Source organism: Rhinichthys klamathensis, unplaced genomic scaffold, assembly GCF_029890125.1.
Source record: "Rhinichthys klamathensis goyatoka isolate OS25496 unplaced genomic scaffold, OSU_Roscu_1.1 h1tg000613l_1, whole genome shotgun sequence".
NCBI lineage: Eukaryota > Metazoa > Chordata > Actinopteri > Cypriniformes > Leuciscidae > Rhinichthys > Rhinichthys klamathensis.
In genome coordinates, this window is record NW_026607066.1 from 506880 (window position 1) to 529715 (window position 22836).

The 22836-nt window shown below is 37.3% G+C and overlaps 1 protein-coding gene across 1 annotated transcript in view; it reads left to right on the forward strand.

Annotated features, from left to right (window-relative positions):
• Positions 1 to 22836, forward strand: part of adamts9 (ADAM metallopeptidase with thrombospondin type 1 motif, 9) — a 36333-nt gene that overhangs the window by 10868 nt on the left and 2629 nt on the right. The window contains exons 9-26 of the mRNA XM_056240796.1: positions 1046 to 1192; positions 1480 to 1621; positions 1878 to 1982; positions 4589 to 4734; positions 5011 to 5192; positions 6500 to 6636; positions 6775 to 6892; positions 7074 to 7169; positions 11957 to 12123; positions 12283 to 12412; positions 12608 to 12734; positions 14320 to 14530; positions 14648 to 14809; positions 14936 to 15097; positions 17631 to 17750; positions 19811 to 19918; positions 20014 to 20181; positions 21661 to 21936. Coding sequence (XP_056096771.1) covers positions 1046 to 1192; positions 1480 to 1621; positions 1878 to 1982; positions 4589 to 4734; positions 5011 to 5192; positions 6500 to 6636; positions 6775 to 6892; positions 7074 to 7169; positions 11957 to 12123; positions 12283 to 12412; positions 12608 to 12734; positions 14320 to 14530; positions 14648 to 14809; positions 14936 to 15097; positions 17631 to 17750; positions 19811 to 19918; positions 20014 to 20181; positions 21661 to 21936 — 2704 coding nt within the window. The remainder of the gene's footprint in view (positions 1 to 1045; positions 1193 to 1479; positions 1622 to 1877; positions 1983 to 4588; positions 4735 to 5010; positions 5193 to 6499; positions 6637 to 6774; positions 6893 to 7073; positions 7170 to 11956; positions 12124 to 12282; positions 12413 to 12607; positions 12735 to 14319; positions 14531 to 14647; positions 14810 to 14935; positions 15098 to 17630; positions 17751 to 19810; positions 19919 to 20013; positions 20182 to 21660; positions 21937 to 22836) is intronic.

Here is a 22836-nt window from a genome sequence, read left to right on the forward strand (position 1 = left end):
GCCCTCGACGGCCCGCTCGCGGGCCGATGCGGGTTAAGAAAGTGTGGCTTAAGTGTCCAAAGGCTTTTTGGGGCTGTAATATCACCTGCATTATAAATGCTATTTGTCATATGGACTTTGCTTGAGAGGAGCTTTTATTATACCCAGAACTAAATTATCTTTAAAACATTAGTAGTGTTTCTTTCATTTTTGGATGTTTGGGGGAGATGTCATTGCCTTTTGTACAGTTCGATAACAGTGTGTCTGTGTCTGATATGCAACTTCTCAAGGTCTTTTGCAGAGATGACTAAACTATCAGTTATACTCTGTGTTTTTTTTAGCTTAATAGAGTCTTCAAGGTAAATATGAAATAATCTAAATAAATTATATCATGGCACATACAACGGTCTCATGATGGTACCTATTTCAGTCATAGCTTGGCTAACATCCTCATTTACAGGCTATCGTTTATCCCACAATACTGGCAAATGCATCTACACCAAATTCGCATGTACAGTCATATGAAAAATGACCCCTAAAAGAACTCCCTTTTTGAATTCCATTCTTATCCGGTGGCAGGTGGTGACATCAGTGCCGTGCGCTTGAGTACGGATTTACTCCTGGTGCTGTACAGTGTAATGCGGTGCGCACCACCTATTCACTTGTAGTATTTAAATAGTATTTAATTTTTATTTTAAAATGTATCTAGAACAAGTGTTGTTTTATTAAATCTATTAATCAGCCATTAATCAGATATCCTGCATAATATGAAAATTATTTTAGTTTATTAGTATCTGTATTGTTTTAATGTATTTCTTTTTAATTGATCGGTTTATTTTTTTCTTTTTCTAAATTGACTGCCAATTAATCAGCTTGCCGAATATATCAGCCTGTCACTACTTCTCTCTACTGGCTTTTTCATAGGGTCATAGTACAAATGTGAAAATACCTGATATTGGTCAGTCTTACAGATACTGTGTGGATCACAGTACATGTGTCCCGAACCTGCTCATCATCTTGTCCTGTTTGTGTGTGCGCATGTGTGTGTTTTCAATCATGCCCTCAGGTTCAATATGCCTCACGATGACAGTAACAAATGCAAAGATGATGGAGTCAAGAACCAGCAACATGTGATGGCCCCTACGCTCAACTATTACACCAATCCTTGGATGTGGTCCAAATGTAGTCGGAAATACATCACAGAGTTCCTCGAGTATGTAAACCCCTTTTACACTGCGTTCAGTGACAGGTTGTTATTGAGCTTGTGATGTTGGCTTGGACTCTTGAAGTTGAGTACCACCGAATGTTTAATGTCCAGCTTTAGCATGCATTTGTTTTATTCTAAACATTCTCAACTGAGATGGAAACAACGTCATCTGTAACAAACGGAACAGATTCTCTTTTTTGTGTGTGCTCGATCACCTACTGAGAACATTTCTGTTGTTTGTCTCTTGTTTGTTTTGTTTTCTTTCAGCTCATTCGTTTATCATTTCTCATTAGCACAGGGTATGGTGAGTGTTTGCTCGATGAGCCGGTTTCTAGGCCATACAGTTTGTCCCAGCAGCTGCCTGGACAGATATATAGCGTCAATAAACAATGTGAGCTGATATTTGGGCCTGGAACACAGGTGTGCCCATATATGGTGAGAAGATCCCGCAAGGAATTGCATAACATACTGACATGGACATCTTCTAGTGTGTATTATCTATTCTGAAATTATTCATGGACCTGTTTTTAAATAAAAGACCATAATGAGAATCATTTTTTTTTGGCTACATGAAGTAGAGCTTGTTATCCAGTGACTTTCAACGCTTAAGCAGAAAACAGGCATCATTACACATTTTGTGTGTAAGAGTTAGATGTTAAAGCTAACATTTAAGTGTTTGGATGTTGTGCAGACACAGTGCCGGAGATTGTGGTGCACCAGTCCAGAAGGAGTCCAGCGTGGCTGCCGGACCCAACACATGCCATGGGCTGACGGGACAGAGTGCTCTCCAGGAAAGGCAAGCACTTCAGAAAACGAAATTTACTGCAACATGTACAGTGTTTGGAATTGTGTTAGAGCTTCCCCTATTCCCCCTTTTTTTGTAATGTGCCAGGGGTTCTGATTCAGTGAAACAGAATGGGTTCGATCAGCGATCAGCCCTTGTCTACGGGTGTAAAAAAAAATTGGTGTTGTTAAATGACAAACATAAAGATCTGAAATCCCCTTCTTGGGAAACATTTGGTATTATTTAAGAGAATAGGTCACCCAAAAATTAAAACTGTCATCATTTACTGACCATCATGTCGTTCCAAACCTGTTTGACCTGTATTTATTCTGTGGAACATACAAAAAGATATTTTGAAAAATGTGTCTCTGGTTTTTATTTTGTCTGTACAATGAATGTCAACAGTGTTTTTTGAAGCCCAACATTCTCCAAAATATCTTTGAATGCCTTCCAAAATATGTTGCGAAGTAGAAAGAAAGTTATACAGTTTTGGAACAACATGAAGAAATTATTTTAGTTTCTGAAGTTATCATTTTCATCTTTGGGTGGATTATCCCTCTAGCTTTTCCTATTATGAAACAAGGCTGGTTGCTTGTGGACAGTTTACGGTATGTTAATAGTTTTGTTTAATTTCAATACCCTGACATATACGCATTATGTCTTTTGAAAGAACTCCATGCAGTAAACACATTATATTTCTGCACATGCTGGAGTTGCAAAGCAGATGAAAAGCAGATTCTTCGATGTAACTTCAAGCACACATTTCCTCCAAATAGCGACCAAATCACTTCCACAGTGACACTCGTCCACACTGATATATTGCTTTGTTTTTGCCCTTGTTTTACAATGTTTCCCAGATTGTGAACTCTAGTCAGAATTGTGCAGTGGTAATGATTGTAAACAGCATTGCATCTCTCATGACCTCCATATGAAAAGCCTTGCAGATAGCATCTCAACGGCAGTTTTACAAGGTATCTCAACAATAACTGCAAATGCATAATTTTTTCTCTGAATGTCATATGGCGGAATTCATATGGAATGCCTTTGCTGTGGAATCATGCTACTCAATGTATCTAGATATGCACAGAATCAGTCTCTTGCATCTTGTTTTGATTTTAACAATGGGAACACCCAATGTGGATTGTCTGGTAATCATTGGGTGAAACTGTTTTAAATCAAAGCTCGACCCATGTGCAATGAAATGGCAGAGTAGTGCTGTAGCTTGATGCTTCGCTCCGTGAAGTTTGTTGCACCTGAAAATATTGATATCATATGAAAGGGATTTGTATGATTAAGAAAACAAACTAAATTATTTTATTACTATTACCATTTTAATACCGCTTGGGACTAAATTGGCCCACTTTTAGTATATAAAAGTATATGTTTAAGTGTACTATAAGTGTAACAGTAGTAAACTTTAAGTGCACAACTAGTTCATACTACTATGTTTAAATGTTATGTTTTTATAGGCTACTTGAAAAATACCTTTACTGTACTTTAATTTTAAAAACATTTTATTAGCTTCATGCATCCTTTTTTATCAACACTTGAATGTTGGTAAGTTTAATAAAGAAAGGGAACATTTTAAACAAAAAAGTTGAGAAAATCTCAAAACTTTGATCAGATTCAGAACGATGATCAAAACACAGATGGAGAAGATCGAGTCCAACACCCCCAAAGCTTCACAGTCGTTTTCTCTTCATGTGTTAGGCTTCATTTCATTTGGAAACAATTTTGATTTACACGCTGTTTAATGTTTGACGATCAAGTTATTTTACATTTGAGTGAGCAATCTTCTATCACTTGTTTCAGCTTCTTCTTCTCCTGTGTTTTGATCCGGAGATTCTGTACTAGAAGATGTGTCATAGGTAGCTGGAAAATTCAGTCAATGGTGGGGAAAGAGTAAAGTAGAATTAAAGTAAATTCCTATGCACACTACCAGTGGACTAGCCTACACACAAATTCAGATATGCAGAATTAGAAACATATCTGTTTTATATCAATATTTAATCAATATTTTCAAACAATGTAAGTTTCATAAGACTGTATATGAAAAACGATGTAAAAACAAGTATATTTAATAGGCTACTCGATCAAAAGAGTTAACACAACTACAAGCCAAGTATACTTTGAATATTTAATTAAACTTTTAAGTATATCTCGATCAAAAGATTGAGTACAAGTACAGGCCAAATATACTTGGACTTTTCTTTCAGTATATGTCAAGTATCCTTAAGTGTAATTTTAAGTACATTTCTGAGAAGTCAGAGTATATCAAGTATATTTTTGAGAAGTATATAAAATGTAGAATGAAAGTATGCTTTCTTATTTTTAGTTGAAAAGAAGTATACTAATAGAACACTTGAATAAACGTTTTTTTTCGTAAGGGATGCTCTCTGGATAAAAGCGTCTGCCGTGTAATACGTGTCATTTTGTTCCAATTGACTAAACAGTTTGTTGAAATTAAACAACTCAGCCAACCAGATGCTGGACAAGGAGTGCTTTTGAGTGAAACAAAATAGACAGCATTCAGTATCAACAGCATTCTTCGTCATTCTAGTTAGTGGCAGTCATGACTGATTCTGCAATCATCTTTTCTCTGTTTTCTCTTCTTGCAGCATTGTAAACATGGCCTGTGCATCCCTAAAGAGCACGATTCCGTTCCAATAGAGGGGGCCTGGGGCGTGTGGAGTCCCTTTGGCACATGCTCAAGGACCTGCGGAGGGGGAATCAAGATCGCTGTGCGCGAGTGCAACCGACCCGTGTAAGCTGCCGCTCTTTGTAGTCTTGCATTCTCAATGGACTGTGAATTGGCACCAGGTTTCTCAATGTTCCCTGACAAATGACAGCAGCAAATCCTTTTAAAAAAGAATATTCTTCAAAAGTGCACTTGGGTAGACAGCAGGCTTTGCTCTGTTTAAATTGCAGTCAGACAGAAACATGATCAAGAAAACAGAAGGGACTTTCTAAGAAAGGATTTTGTAATAAAGTTTTCCCAATGTGACCATGTGCTCTGATTGTGTGTTTTTATGACATTTAGGCCCAGAAATGGGGGAAAGTATTGTGTTGGACGAAGGATGAAATTCCGTTCCTGTAACTCTGAGCCATGCTTCAAGCAAAAGAAAGACTTCAGGGAGGAACAGTGTGCCAACTTTGATGGGTTACACTTCAACATCAATGGTCTACCTCCAAATGTCCGCTGGGTGCCAAAGTATAGCGGAAGTAAGGCATTTAGTCCAATGATTGCAACTGGAACATCGTGGGCTGTATAAAAAACAAATTAGAGGGACAGTTTTCATAAAACTGAAAATTCTGTTATTAATTTCTCACCGTCATGTCATTACAAACCTGTAAAACTTTCTTCTGTGGAACACAAAATTATATTTCTTGAAGAATATGCATGCAGGGCTTTTCCAAACAATGACAGATTATAGTGACCATGTCTGTTAAGCTTCCAAAAAAGACAAAAACAAAACACCAAACGCAGACCATAGAAATAATTTTTATCACCAGTAAACTGCTAAATCTGATGCGTGAACAAATTGTTCAGTCTGGTTTTAGAAACGAATCAATTGAAAGAAACCTCTCAAAAGAATGATTTGTTCAATGATCCGGTTTATAAGTTCAACACACTGATTCAATTATCCGATAACAGCAGTTAACAGAGTTAACCGTTCACTGGAGAAGAAGACTTTCAGTGAATAATACTTTTGAAATATCGGCCTGTTCACAAGTAGATTTGAGCTACATTTATAGCACTTTTTTGTAATTTGGGAGCTTAACAGACATGTTGTAAGAGCCGAGTTAAGATTATTAAAAAAATGTCCTTTTGTGTTCTACTGAAACAATAACCGTATACAAGGGTGAGCAAATAATGTCAGATTTTTCATTTTTGGGTGAACTTTAATCCCTTTAATAGATTAATGTGTTTCCAGTTTTATTTTTAACTAAAACAAAAACTCTTAAACGATTGTTTTTGTTCATTAAAATAAATTAAATCTTTTTTAAAAACCTAATTTTTTCAATTTAATTAAAAAATACAAAATAATAATAAAAATGACAAACCGACAAAATTGCTAAAACTAACATATAAAAATACAAAAAGCTAATTAAAAATATGCTATAATAGTATATAAATAATATTAAAATAACACTGCACATTTCTCACTTGCTGTTTTCCAGTAGTCTGCTCATTTGGCCTCAGTATTTGTTGAGGGTGTCCTTATAGAATACGTTTCTTCATGTTTTTCAGTTTAAACAGTGTTAAACCAGTACATAATTGCCTTCGGTATGTATAACCCATATTAAACAAGTCCCTAGGATTCCCTCATGATTTGAGACATGATGATGATTTCAAAGGTTCCATATATACTTTCAAAATCAAATTACCAAACACAATTAAATTTCAATTAACTTGATAATTGCGTTGTACAAAGCTGTGATGAGAAACATATTATCAATGTCCTAAATACAGTAGGGCTGAGGTCAGACTGTATTAACTCTCTCTCTGATGTCTCTGTGTGCTGTAGTTTTGATGAAGGATCGCTGTAAGCTATTCTGTCGTGTGGCGGGCAGCACAGCTTACTACCAACTCAGGGACAGAGTTATTGATGGCACACAGTGTGGGCCTGACACCAACGACATCTGTGTTCAGGGTCTGTGCAGGGTGGGTGCATTTGTGTGTGTGTATGTGGTGTGAAAATGCAACTTAAATCAATAAATATCCTGCATGATCTGAAGGAATATTCCTGTATAATCCCGTTCAAGTGTCTACAGCAAGACCTGTTTCTACCTGTTTCTACAGCAAGCAGGATGTGACCATGTGTTGAACTCCAAGGCCAGGAGAGATAAGTGTGGGGTGTGTGGTGGGGACAACTCATCTTGCAAGACTGTTGCAGGAACATTCAACATAGTGCATTATGGTAGGTGACGCAGGCTGTCAGTTTAGTACAGTTCTGTTTATGTCAGCCAAAGTAACCCAGAGAAGCTTAGTTCAAAATCTGTATGATTCACTTCAGTTCCATGCAGTTCAGCCCGATTTCAGACTAAAAGAACAATAATATTTTAGGAAGAATATTTGATTGATTTCTGCTTTTTTTACAGGTTACAATGTTGTGGTGCGAATTCCCAGTGGTGCTACAAACATAGATGTGAGACAACACAGCTACTCAGGGAAACCAGAGGACGATAACTACCTCGGTGAGACATTAAATAGAATAGCATATATGTTGTAGCCCTGAACATGACATACAGAATATATATATAGGCCTATATCGTGGCCACAAATTAAGAATTCATTCTCTCATTTTAGTAAATCGTGGCCATCAGGGCCGTGCACAGACCTTTTGAGGGGCATGTGCTGAAACTGACAAAGGGCACCCCCTCCCTTTTTTCCCCCACCATGTAATCAGAATTCATATAAGTACAAAAAATAGTTATATCATTTATATATTTTTTATAAATGTTATAGTTATAAAAAATGTGTATATATATATATATTTTGTTCTTTGCACACAAAAAGTTCAATAAAATATATATATTTTTTAGCTATTCTGTTTGGTTTCATAAGCTAATTTGTATTATTTGGTTAACATTGCTCTACCTTCCCCTCTTCTCAATGTCACACATAAACATGAGTCAAGTATTTTTGAGAAACTATTTTGAAATATAATTTAAATAATTATGTCCAACTCAATTCCAGATTATAAGAAACTATAGCCATACAATGGTAGCCATACAACTATAGCATATCCAACATGTATCCGCCTACCTGGCAAAAACTTGATACTGTGGAGGACCAGGAATGTTGGTCTCTTGAAGGTCCCTTGTTCACTACACTTTCCCTAAAATAAGCCAGCAATGAAAATAAATAAATAAAATAGTGTGAAAAGTACAGTTGCAGTGAAAAGCATTTCCGAAGGATCACGTGACACTGAGGAGTACTGAACTTGAGTAATGATGCTGAAAATTCAGCTTTGATCACAGATATAATTACTTTTTAAAATATTTAAATAGAGAAGTTATTTTAGATTGTAAAAATATTTCACAATATTACTGTTTTTGTTGTATTTTGGATCAAATAAATTAAGCATTGGAATGAATTAAATCATGAATTACATTCTGCATGATAAAATATAAAGATTTCACAGTGATGTTTAAAATAGATTTCTGTAATGTTTTTTTTAGTTACTACTACAACATTACTGTAGTAAAACCATGTTTTACTACATTTATACATGTGAGGACGAGCGGAGAGTATAGAATACCAGATTAAAAAAAATATAGCGAATACGTGCATATCAACAGCCTTGAATTAACCATAATTTAATATTATTGCCATAACAAGATGAAATGTTAATAAATTAAGTGTATCAGCAATCATAAATCAAAGAAGAACATTTCTTAAAAATATATTATAGGTGACGACGAGGATCACTCAGTCGCTTTGTGTAGTTTCAGTACAAAACAGCGCGGGGGCGCACCTGTGCTTATGATTTTCCGATGGTAAAAACAAGTTATACGTTGTATTACTTATGAATATATTGTTAACATTTTACAAAAGTCAAACTCAAATACAGTTACGGGGTTTTTGACCAGCGAATGTGTGCAAATGTGCATTTTGTCCGTCATTAAACGGCGCCGGCGGCATCACATTACATTTTCATCAACGGGTTAAGTTTGTTGTAGCTATATAGGAGCTCAGTTTTTCCTGTTGTAAAATACATTTGGCCAAAATCGCATTTTATAAAAGATGAAATGCTACTGTATGCACAGGCTATTTAAGTGTAGGCTATGTATTGGTTATGACTAGATGGCAAATTCTAGCCTAGACCTCTCTCTCAGGTGACAGGTCCCACATGTCTCAGTCAGACATCAAATAAATAAAATATGAGCTTTTATAGACAAAGTGTTTAGTACTTATTCAAACAACAAGATCCTTATTTACCCTTGCAAAACTCCGTTCAGCTGCTGTCTGCTGTGCCTGTGCGGTCGCTGCGGAGCTTCAGTTCATTTAGTCACGATAGAGGGGGCGGAGTTATCAGGTTTACTGACAGTTTGAGGATCGAACAAGATTCACACAAGCTCTTTTTAAGAACTTTTATTGGCTAAATATTTTTTAAAACAGACAGACAGACGTAAAGGGTGACCAATAGCATTGATTTATTGAAGAAAAAAAAAAACACCACCACAAAAAAAAAGGGGATCTTCGAGTGTAAGAGCAAAAAGGGCATGTGCTCTGCACAGGTTGAGCCCTACCTGTGCACGTGCCTGGTGGCCATGATTTACTAATTCGTTCCCTCTTTTTAAGTCTGAGGGACTTAATGTGCATGACGAATATAATTATTCATTACCTCGATATAAATCCAGGGAACAAATTATTATATTGTGCACATGATTTAGTAAAACGAGGGAACGAATTATTATATCATGCACACAATTTACTTAATTGTGCATTAAGTGATTTCTGAGAATCATTGTTGAACACTGTTGATATTTGAAATCAACCCAAACATACCCCTTCTTGTATTGCTCCGCCCCCAAAATGCACGAACACGCAATGCATGTGGATGTATCTTTATCATAGCAGAAGCGAAGCAAAATAAAGCTCTGCGAAAAATAAAGCGAAAATGACGAACAAATGACAAGGAAGAGTATATACAAGCAAGTGTTAGTCGCCAGCAGTACACACTCAAAACCAATGTTACTCGCGTATGGAGCATGGACTCTCTTCTTTTTCCAGTGATATTCCTCTGACTTTTTCTATTTTGTAACATCTCTCAGCCATCTCTCTTTCTACAGTCTTTCTTCAAATCTCCCTCTCACTCTCGCTCTCTCCTCCCCCATCTTTAGTGGACACACCCCCTTCTGCTGATTGGCTACAAGTGTGTTGTGGTGTTCGGTCTGATCCAGAATTTTCAGAAATCGCTTACTGCACCTTCAAAACACATTTTCCCCCGGATGTCATGCGCGGGCCACCGTAGTAGTCCAGTGGTAGTTCAGAGGATTTAAAGGGACTATAAGTAACTTTTTAGGTAATTTATAATCTAAAATCAATATTTTTATTCATAAATATGTCCCCAATGGTGTACAAATACCTCTGCCAATTATCTGATTTATCCTCGTAAACGAAGAATTTATTATATTTATATACATGGGACGGGTAAGTCCACGGAGGCTTCCATGTAGTTCCGCCATCTTGAAAAACTATAATAGCAGAGAGGGACAAAAAGTACGCCAACGCGTTTCCACAACGCGTTTTCGTTCAGAGCCAGCGTGACGTAACTGAAAGCAGCAGAAACGGAGGAGCAGAATGCTATTAGAAGACATCCTGTCATAGATTTTTGGTACATAACGGCAACCGTAGATGCAACACGCATTTGAAAACGCGAGGCGCTGGAGAGCACAATTCGTTTGAATGCAAAATACAATTTCACCGCTAGATGGGAGTAATTCTTACTTAATGTCCCTTTAAATAAAACTTGAATATGTTATAGTAAAAATTGGAGATGCATTGACCAGCAAAATTCTGGTCAATACGGATGCTGAAAATAATGTTTTAATATTATCTACGAATTTAAAACTACTATTTGTCAAATAAATTTTTTTCACAACATTATAATGTACCGCATGAAAAATGGATATTCATTATGATATTGGCTAAAGATTCCATTTAAAAGTATTTCTAAATGATTAGTTTAATTACTTAAAGATTAAATGATCGTTAGATGACAGCAAAGGTAATCTAAATGTAAAAATAACAGAAATGAGCATACAATCAAATATCCAACATTGGCCGATACTGTAAAATATCTCTAAAATCACACACAATCATCACCCCCATACACACACACACACACAAACCACCAATGAATTCAGGACATTGCATAATATTATACTATATTATATAACATTGTATTCATATTTAAGCCTTGTAAGTCAGGTTCATTGGAAAGTATTTGTGCGTCAAAAATGAAATGAATGTAGAGTGTGGCGAAATAAGAGGGGAGGGTCTCGACAAAATCCAAATGCAAGTGGTCACAGAGGAGATGCATTTGAAACGTATTTTAATACCAGATGGATACCGTTTTTTTTTTTTTGGCTCGCTCGATTTCCGGGATATTGTATATAATTTGCAGGCATCAGGGAGTCGCTATCAATATGTGGGAGACTCCCGGATCTACCGGGAGAAGTGGGATGTCTGTGACATTGTCAAATTGATTTGCATATTCATAAACAATCCTAATTTAAAATGTATTCAATGTCATTGCTAAAGTAGGCTAATGTGCTATACTGTAGGTGAATTGATGTAAAAGTGTATTGCAAGCTTTACAAAGGGCTTTTGCAAGAGCTTCCATAAACTTTTTTCGTGCTAATGCTCCTGCACTTTACAAACCTAAGGAAATATGCGCTGTTTTCAAAAGATTAGTGAGTTGTGCATGTGTGCGTGCGTGCCTGTTTATTGATATCTTTGCATGTTTCTGTGTATTTGGCGTATATGTGTGTGTTTATGTATGTTTATCTACAGTGTATGTGTGGTTTAGGCCAAGACAGGAATGTAGATGTTTTGGAAAGGGTTTGTTTGAATGTGTGTAGGTGGTGGGGAGAGGGAACAGGGGTTGGAAGCTGTAATGTGTGAAGTAGTGAGGAAAGTAACTCAGGAAATTAGCTACATAATCACATTAGTGTGCATTTTTGAAGCATACTGACTTCAGTAGAGCAAGACGTGGCCTCTTCACGGAATACTGGATTTCTTTACCCCGATTAGCCTAATCTGCCCTGACTGTTGCTAAATCTGACTGTAAATGAAAACGTTTTATTTCTTAGGTCATGCAGGTCTTGTAGTGAGACAAATTTGTGATTAAAACAAATGGACACTACATTAGTTGTTTATCCTGTGGCATGTATGAAAATTTGCTTTGACATTTTGAGCTTTAACATAAAGAAAATAAAGCATGCATGCATGTTGTTTCATTTTTGTTTTGCAGCCTTGTCCAACAGCCGTGAAGAATATTTACTCAATGGAGATTTTGTGGTCAGTATGTTTAAAAGGGAAGTCAAAGTAGGGAATGCTGTTATTGAATACAGTGGCTCTGACCATGTCGTTGAGAGAATCAACTGCACTGAGCGCATAGAAGAGGAGATTATTATACAGGTAATATGGCTTTACTGAATTTAATTTGAATTTAAATGTTGTTTAACATTGTGAAATCTCACAACTTCACATTTGAACAGTTCAGAAGCACGTCAGTAATTTTTAAACTCTTTTGTAGCATGATATTTTTGGTCTAATTGTGATCTTTTTACCAACTAGGTGCTATCCGTAGGAAACCTCTACAACCCTGATGTCAGGTATTCCTACAACATTCCCATAGAGGACAAACCTCAGTATTTTTTCTGGGATGCATACGGCCCGTGGCAGGATTGCAGTCTTTTGTGCCAAGGTGGGTGTGAGAGAAGCAACAAATATTTTTTTGCCAGAAATGTCGGTTTAGAATTTGGCATATGATGCTGTCGGGTCATCCAGTTCAGTATTTCTTGGAAATTTGGAAAATGGAATGGGAAACTTTTCTTCTTTCTAGATCACAAACATATGTTGGAACTTGTGTATGTCTTGTGCTGTATGTTATGTGCATTAGGAGAGCGCAAGAGGAAGATCTTGTGCAATCGTGAGTCGGATCGAGTGGTGGTGTCTGATCAGCGGTGCCATGGCTCTCCTAAACCAGCTGTGATCACTGAGCCATGCCACACAGACTGTGAACTCAGGTACATGTCCAATTCACTAGTTCCAAAAACATTTAGTGTTTTATTTAACAAAAACATATACTACTGTTCAAAAGTTTGGGGTCAAAATAGACAGAAAAGACACTTATATATAACAAAAGATTTTATCTTAAATAAACACTGTTCTTTTGAACTTAATAGAGCTGGTAAGTCCCGCCCATCCGTAAAACTCCAAGTGGACCTCTAGGTTGAAAAAGCGTCAATGCAAGTGAATGAGAGAAAATAATTATTTTCTGATCCCGTTTGAATTGTGCCATGAATGTGAACATATGTTGTCTGTGAATTTTTTATATAATTTCTCATGCAACGAGTTTGACAGTATATTGTATGATTCTTTGGCTAGCACTTGTGGAATAGACATAACGAGAAAGACTACACATCGCATATGTGACGTCACCGCATAACACATTTTCCCTCCACAAATCACGGTGCGATAATCTAAGGAATTAGATCGAGATGACTGTGTGTTTTGTACCCAAATGTCACCATTCAAACAAAGGCATGTTTAGCGGGATCCGTGTGCTAGTGGTGGTGACGTATATCAAACGCGTCGAAAGCAGCGAAGAGTTGTAGTCCACAAAGTGCTCTCACACAAAGTCTAACAGTATGAAAATTCTACCCGCTAAATTGTAGCATTCTTTACACGAAAATTTATATAAAAAATTCACAGACAACATATGTTCACATTCATTGCAAAATTCAAACGGGATTAGAAAATAATTATTTTCTCTCATTCACTTGCATTGACGATTTTTCAACCTAGAGGTCCAGCGGGGTAAGCGGAAGGGGCGGGACTGACCAGCTCTATATTCATCAATGAATCCTAAAAGCACAGCTATTTTCAAGTTTTTTGGCTTTTAGTATGCATATGTTAGCCTTACTGTTGTCTATAAGCTAGTGTGCTCCAAAACAATTACAAAATTCGCATTTAGAAGATATAAGCATTCAAAACTTACAATTAACAGTCTCTCTCTTCCGCCAATATGGATCAACAATTTTGATGACCTCACTCTGTACCTTTTCTGTCCAATCAAATGCTCTCTAGACTCTAAAGCGTCCCGCATCCCTATGGTGAATGGCACATAGTGCACTATATAGGGGATAGGGAATGATTCAGACAGTTTAAAAATGCTTTCCATTGGGGTAAATGAAGTCTGGTTTCTCGATAGTGTCACACGAACCGCTGCCACAGTCTGCTCCGGTCCAAAGACATGATAGCACAGAGAGGATCATTGGCGCGAGTCAGCGCAGACCACAAAACGTATCGGACCCATTTGAATTCTTCACAGAATGCTATATTTTAAAGGGATATGGAGGAGATTAGGAGGAGAAACGGTTAAACTGTGGCTTTACCGAGCTGTACAGCTCTGGCCAAGCTGTGATATAAACTAAACTAAACGTTATTGGCTTTTTTTAAAAAGGGTAAGAGCTGTTCGACATGTCCCACTCTGTCTTCCTGTTTCAGTTGTGTATTTTTCAACTTCTGAACAGTAGTGTATTTTTTTGTAATGAAACCAGAAATTGAACTAAATTAGGTTTATCCTGGTGGCATTTTGTTAATTTACAGGTGGCACGTTGCTCGGAAAAGTGAGTGCACAGCCACATGTGGTCTGGGCTTCCGAACTTTGGAGATTTACTGCACCAAACAGAGCAGGTTGGATGGAAAGACCCAGAAGGTCGACGATCGGTTTTGCAGCAGTCAGCGCAAGCCTGATGACAAGGAAGTGTGCCATGGAGACTGCAACCCTGGTGGATGGGAGTACTCCTCCTGGTCTGAGGTGCGAGAAATGCCTCTGACCTCAAATCAGTCTTTGCTAAATTGTGTTGATGTACAATATGGACTGTATTTATGTGATGTATAACTTACTTTGAGGATTTTTTTCTTGGTTATTTAGTGCTCCAGGAGTTGTGGAGGAGGAACGCGTCGTAGGCGTGCAATGTGTGGAAAGTCAGCAGAGGCTGATGACGAAAGCAAGTGCAACCCACAAGAAAAGGTCACAGTCCAACCCTGTAATGAGTTCCAGTGTCCTCAATGGAAAATTGGAGACTGGTCAGAGGTAAACACCAACATGGGCAGGATCAAATGTAATCTGGATTTATGCAGACTATGTATAAGTAAAAATCTAGCCGTCAATCATGACTTATACCACCGCCAATATGCTCCTTTTGGATTCATTTGGTAGTGTCTGGTGACATGTGGCAAGGGCTATAAGCACCGGCAGACCTGGTGTCAGTTTGGAGAGGAGCGTTTGGATGACCGTTTCTGTGACACATCCAAACCAGAGTCAGTACTGGGCTGCCAACAGCAAGAATGTGCCTCCTGGCAGGTTGGACCATGGGGACAGGTGAGAACAACCATTTATTTTATTGCTGCGAATAAAACATTGTTTTGGTGCATGTCATGTTTAGGTATGACAGGTATTACATTGAGAATATTTGATGCTTATGCCAGTGAAATGGAATTTCAAGCACATTGTGATAGTGCAATGTAATTTCCAGGAGTGCAGTCGTTGCTGCTGGATATTGTAAACAGATTATCACAGCTGCAGTGTGGGCGGAAATCGACCACAAAAATGGGATGAGGTTAGGGACTAGACAAAGAACAATATTGCGTATTTTTGCGCTGATGGTGAGCACATCCAAAACAAAGATAACTATACTATTATAAGGTGTCCATGGAGCCTTGAAAAGAATTCAGATATCTGTAATTTACTTACCCTAACAAGTCTTAAATGTTGTCCGCAGAGGTCTTACGTTTTTTGATTGAAAGATAGGATATAGCCTACTTCTATTTAAGCAGTAATAGACCAAAAATGTTGTCATTATCATATATATACTGTAGGTTAATTGCTGTAGGTGTATAGACAATATATATATACAATATATGTAATACAATAATGTTCAAAAGTTTGGGGCTGGTAAGATATTTTTTAAGCTTTAGTTTTTGAAAGTAACATAGAAATAAATTTATTAATTTTAAGTTTTACATATATTTAAGAGATATATATATATATATATATATATATATATATATATATATATATATATATATATATTACTGTTCAAAAGTCTTTGGCATGTTAGTATTTTCACCCTCCCAAAATGGTTTTAAGACAGTTATTTATATATTTTGCTGTGGTGTCAGTAGGAAATATCAGTTTACATTTCCAAACATTCCTTTTTCTATTAATTACAATAATCCAGTGAGATTTTTTGCATGCACAAGGAGTCTGACAACAGCCAGCATGCTCCACATGGAGATCTGATCTCACCATCATTAGCCCCTTTCACACAGCGGTTTGAACCCGGCAAATTGCCGACAAATTGCCAGAGTGCCTTCTGTGTGAACGCAAACACGACCCGGGACTGATGCCGGGATCGATGCCGGGTTGGGGACCTAGTAACATTGCCGTGTTCAGACCCGGAACGCGCGCTGTGTGAACAAAAGCCGTAACCAATGCCGTGTCGTAATGATGACGCTGAAGTGAAGTGAAAGCAGGCTAGTGAAACGGTACGTAATGCGCTAGTTTATGATCGAATCAGAGAAAAAAATGCACAAGCGTGGTTTCTCCAGAGAGAAATCGCAGCTCATAAGCAAACTAAAACTATACACGTTGCTGAGACATTACATGTCACATCGATGTCACGTGTCTTTCCGGAACATACACGGGTTGTGTGTGAACGCGCTCTCTGATTCCGGCAAATCACTGGCAGTGTGAATAAAGCAAAATCAAACGAACCCGGGTCAAATCCCGGGTCGCTTTATCCGTGTATTTTCCGGAATCTCTGTGTGAAAGGGGCTATTGAGTCTGTCTGTGATTACATGAAGAAACAGAAACAAACTGAGACTTGAAGAAAAGACGCTTGAAGAAACCGACCTGCAAAGCTACCTGAAAAACTATGTGCAAGTGTACCTGGACAAAAGCTGTTTTAAACGCAAAGGGTGGTCGCACCAAATATTGATTTGATTTAGTTAATAGAAAAAAAATATGACATTATTTTTGAAAGCATCCTCACTTTACAGTCCCTAAAACTTTTCACAGTACTGTAGCTTTGCAGGTAGGTTTCTTCAAGCGCCTTGAAGACATTGCCACCGTTTTTCTGGATTAAGTCTGTCTCCGTTTTTTCTGTTTCTTCATGTAATCCCAGACAGACTCGATGATGGTGAGATCCGTTGTGCTCTTTTCCCTTGTGCATACAAAAATCTCACTGGATTATTACAATTAATAGCAAAAGAAATGTTTGGAAATGTAAACTGATATTTCCTTCTTACATATAGATAGATATAAATAACTGGCTTAAAACATTTTTTTGGGGGGTGAAAATACAAACGTGCCTAAAACTTTTCATTCTTTTAAACATGCAGCCTTTTGAATATCATCCAGTCATGGATAGTGTGTTTTCTACCCAATTGAGCAGTTAATGCTTATCTTTAGAAAAGCACATAGTTTCTTCAGGGGAATCACAGAATTCGCAGCATTTCTGTGGGCAAACTATCTTTAAGTCCTAAAGTATGATAGAGATTAGACATCACTCTTGCATAGATTAAGCAACCATGATAAATGCATGTTTGAGGTGCTTTACTGAAGCATATGCGTTCTAGCTGCAAATTCTGCCACACAAGCTTGACCTTGTTGCAGTCAAGTCAGCGATGAGGAAAAGAGATAAAGAAAAGGAGAAAGGTGGACAAATTACTGGCCCGCGTCCCAGGTTGCCCATGCGGGTGCTTATCACATCAGTGCTGGACTGATGCCAGCGAGCCATAGTGGACAGTCTTAAATCTGAATTTATTCTACAGAATAAAGCATAGGCATTATTATGTAACATTCAATTAGATACTGTCACTAACTGACCTCCCTCTTTTTTTTGTGCATGTAGTGTACTACCACATGCGGCCCGGGTTATCAGATGAGAGCTGTAAAGTGTGTGGTTGGCTCATACGGCTCTGTCATGGATGACACAGAATGTAATGCAGCAACACGTCCAACAGACACTCAGGTAGGAGTATTGATCTCTAACATTCACTTTGACTCTCATTCATTTCTCTCTATCTCACTACTGATTGCAAATTAAGAACTGGGTTGGATTTTTATATGACTTTTGGAAACCATAAAGGGGTCAGTCAGTCTATTATAACAACTCTTCCTGTTTCAAATTGTGGTATTCTTGGTGAAATAAAAGAACAAGAAGCCAGGGTGCAGGTTAAACGCTGCTTTTATGAACTGAAGCCATACCACAGTTAAGACTCCATTGCAAACACTGTTTTGCCTTGAAATGGATTATGATTTGTTACACTGATATATTAAATGATTCACTTGCATTGTTATACATTTAGTTTTTAAGTCATTTTTTTAGGTATTGTATGAAATAATACACAGTATTTTAAAGAGGTGTAAAAACAAGTATTATGATACATATCTAAGTAGTTTTATGCCATCCTGGAATGAGAAACTGGAAAAGAGTTAAGAAAGTGGGTGCAGGTACAGGCTGAAAGGGAGGAAGGAAGTTTCCCACCGAGCATATTTATCACCTGCACTCAATAAGGCCTTGTCTGAAGGAAAAGCATAGGTTTACACACACACACACACACACACACACACACACACACACACACACACACACACACACACACACACACACACACACACACACACATTGCATCAGGTCAGTGATAGGAAATCAAACTTAACTGGGTTCCCACGGTCTTGGAATATCTGGAAATATCAGGGCACTTTAAATTTGTTTGTTAGTCGTGGCAATTAATACAGTCTTAAAAGTCATATTTCAAGAGCATAATTATTTTATTTTCAAAAGAATAATTTTAGTGATGTCCTTTGTGTGTGTTTTGAATCAGTTCATTTTGATGAATAGGTTCTCAAATCTATCTGAATGATTAATTAATTAATCTGAATTAGATTTTATTTTATCTTTGATCAGTAATCATAAATTATTGAAAAGATGGAAAAGTAATTTTAAATGAAATGTATGTGTGTGTGAGCCTTTAATTTTTGCATTTGCATGTTTAGTTTTTTCATAATAAGCTGCCGTGGTTATAACGTCTATGTCTATATTGTTCCAGTGCAGATTTATATTTAATGCTCATTTAAGTTAAACTGCAGTCATCTGGATCTCGATTTTATCAACCTTCACAATCTGCAAATACCTGAAAAATTACATGTACCCCTCCCCCTCTTCCAGTGTAATTGTGCTCGAGAACCGGAGTGGCTGAACGCTGTTTCACAGACTATTTTATGAACTTTCCTGAGGCATCGGTTTTATAGAGCTTCATTTTCACGAGGCTTTTAGGAGATGAAAGAAAAAACCCTTTTTTCCCACCATCAAGCCTTCCAGGTTGATAAAAATCTAGGAACATATATACACATACATATATATATATATATACAGTATATACTATAAAAGACAGAGAGAGTAAAGAATTTAATAAATAAGGGATATTGTACAGTCAGACGGATTATCGCAAAATAAGCCCAGACAGGATGATCAGGACCCGGACGCAAAGCAGAAGGATCTTGTATCACCCTGAAGGAGTTTATTTAGCAATTCCAGGATGACTGTACGTTATCCCACATATTACACAGATACTTACCAAAGAAATCTCGATTTGAGCTCAAATTCAGTTATATAAACTAAGCAGAAAGAACATAGCTATGCAATAAATCGTTTGCTATGTAGGAAAATGGTCAACTATACTATATAGTCTTTATACAAACGATTTGATCACAGAGTGCCATGATTGACTTATCAGAATCAAGTATTCCAGAAAGACATGTAAAATGATTGGCGAAGGCAGAATCAGAGGGGCAATAAAGTGTAGGTAGGCGGGAGTGTGAGAGAGTCAGGAACCGAAAGGAGGGATACGAGAAATAAGAAAGCGGGAGGCCCCCTGGTTTAAAATCCTCTTACCGTAAGGCGCAGTGACCCAGAACAAGTGATTCCAGCCAGTCAAGCATAAATCAAGCACATTGGCCTCACCCCTAGAGTCACGGATCTTCATTACTGATAATTGGTTGTCCTTCTCTACTTCCTCCCTTCCATAGGACTGTGAACTCTCGCAGTGCCCTGTGACTCACCCCGTCGCCCCAGAGACCAAAGTGATGTCACATCCTGGTCATAAAACACAGTGGCGCTTTGGATCATGGACACAGGTACATCCCTGAAAATGTGATGTATATGAATACTAAATAGTTTTTACGCTTGTCTCTGTAGTATGTTATTGTAAAATGGTTGTTCTTTATAATAGTGCAGCGCCACCTGTGGAAAGGGCACCCGGATGCGTTACGTAAGTTGCCGTGACCAGCAGGGTGGAGTAGCAGAGGACTCAGCCTGCGCTCATCTTACAAAACCTCCTGCTAGTGAGGTGTGCTCCATAGTGGCATGTGGGCAGTGGAAGGTTCTGGAATGGACTGCGGTAAATAAAATATACCTGTTTTTTTTATTGTTGTAATCTATTAAAGCTTAAAGGAATAGTTCACCCAAAAATGAAAATGATCCTATCATTTACTCATCCTCAAGCCATCCTAGGTGTATATGACTTTCTTCTTTCAGCCAAACACAGTCGGAGTTTTATAAAAAATATCCTGGCTCTTCTAAGCTTTATAATGGGAGTGAATGGTAACTTAGTTTTTGTAGCCCAAAAAAGTGCATCCATCCATCATAAAACTAATCTATACGACTCCAGGGGATAATACAGGCCTTCTGAAGCAAAGCGATGGGTTTTTGTAAGAAAAATATCCATATTTAAAACTTTATATACTATTATCACTGGCTTCCGCCAATGGCCGTGCTTACGTTCACGAGAGAGTCAAGTTCCGGCGGAAGGGTGACCTCTGACCCGATGTATGACGTACAGTTTTCATTTTTGGGTGAACTATTCCTTTAAGTTTGTCAGTTCTGCACCACTAGCATCACCAAACAGAATTTCAAAAATAATGGTTGTTTTCAAATATTTTATTACTTTTTGTTTAATCACTTTAGTTATTTTATTACTCAAATATTTTATTTTATTTCAACCAAACTCTTTTAAGTTATTTATTTTATTTTATTTATTTATCATAACTATTTGAGTTGAAAAATTATCAGGTTATATCCAGCACAATTTAAGAATGTCCTTGTGTTTCAGTGGAAGCAAGAAATTTTTTTTTTACTAAGAGTTCACAAATTTACTTATTTGAATTGTGACCCAAAATAGTGCAGAATCTTAAATATACTTGAACAAAACCTAAAATACTCAGTTTATTTTCAAGTTTAAATTACATTATGTTTGGACCCCACTGTATTTATTTAGTATATACAATATTAACATGCCACTGAGTTAGCCAGCATTCTTTCAACACTGCAAGTATTTGTATTTTCATTTATTCACAGCTGTTCTGCAGCCTAACATTATAGACAAATGACCTTGATTATTCTGCTCTCATTCTGGTGTTTAGAGCTCAGTTGTAATTGGAAACTGATGAGAGTTCATTTTGTGGATCTTGTGTGCAGATGGGGTTTAGTGTGCATAATGTTCACATTTATACAGGAAGACAAGAAATACTATAGAGTAGCTGGATTGCTTTAGTCAATGGTCTCCTGCTTTCCATTGGTTTAAAATTGAGACAAACCAGTAAATCAACATTACATAATCCATGTTGCAGCATCTGAAAAAGTACAACAAACTAAACTAAAGGGACTATTATTCTGGTTGCACTTTATTTTACAGTATGTGCACTTTCAAAGTATTTACAGTGTACTTACTCATAAAGTCGATCTCATGTGAGTGACAGGTTGTTAGTTATTTTGATTGAAAGATTATGAGAGAACATGTATATAAAAAAATAATGACAGTGCACAGATTTCAAATAAACTGCAATATTCCATTAAAAAATATATCTGTCTGTATTTACAGTGCTCCGTATCCTGTGGTCAGGGTACAACTACACGCCAAGTAGTGTGTATGAACATCAGCGATCAAGTTGTGGAATTGAGTGAGTGTGACCCAGATGACCAACCAGCAACAGAGCAGGAGTGTGCCATGCCCCAGTGTCCGTCTCGCTCCAGCAACCACGGGGGCTTTTCACCTAACCCCGATTCTGGGAAAAAAAATGTTCCGACCGGACGAACTGACCGTAACAGAGCTGGCAGACCCCAGTCGCATCAATGGAGGACTGGACCATGGGGGGCGGTAAGTACCTCTAAACATCTTAGAATGATTCCATCTCTGCATTCCCTGCTCTGTATGTCTCTGATATCCGGAGACTATTCCTGTTTGAGACCTTTTGCTAACCCAGGAACTGAATGACATCTAAGGTGTTGTACATGAACCCTCCAAGTCAACCAGACAGCATCATTTCCTCTGTCTGATAAATGATGCTGTTTCCTTCATGATATCAGTGCTTTAAATAGTCTGTAGAATTCAAAGAAAAGCTAAATATTGTGCATTATTTGGGAAGCTCTTCCTCTGTGTCTTAAAGTAGGTATTTGTAGATCTTTTGAACAGGGTTTCCTTTATAGCTATATATAATTGATATCCTTCCGAGTGATAGTAATCATGAGGAATTGAATGATTTGTGTTCTGACTCTAGTTTTTTAAGGATTTCGCTCATGATTTATGATACTTTAAATCTTGCGATCCATTACCAGATATCACAGTAACAGCAAGTTGTTATAGACATTTGATTACTCAAGAGTCTTTATGACAGATTCATTAAAAAAAACTCAAAAAGCACAAGAGTCATTTTTTCTCAGTCTATGCTACATGTACACTATATAAACTGTTCAAAAGTTTGGGGTCAGACATTTTTTTTGTTGTTCGAAAGAAATGAATTATTACTTTTATTCAGCCAGGACGCATTCAATTTATCAAAAGTGACAGTAAAGAATTTATAATGTTACAAAAGATTTCAAATATATGTTCTTGTTATTCATCAAAGAATCAAAAATGTATCACAGTTTCACAACTCCTTTCAACATTGATAATAAGAAGCAGCAATCTGCAAAATGAAGATGCATTTATTTATTGTTTATTTCCGTTCAGTCTTTCTCTCTTATTACATTTAATTCAGACTGCAAGTTCAGAACTTAC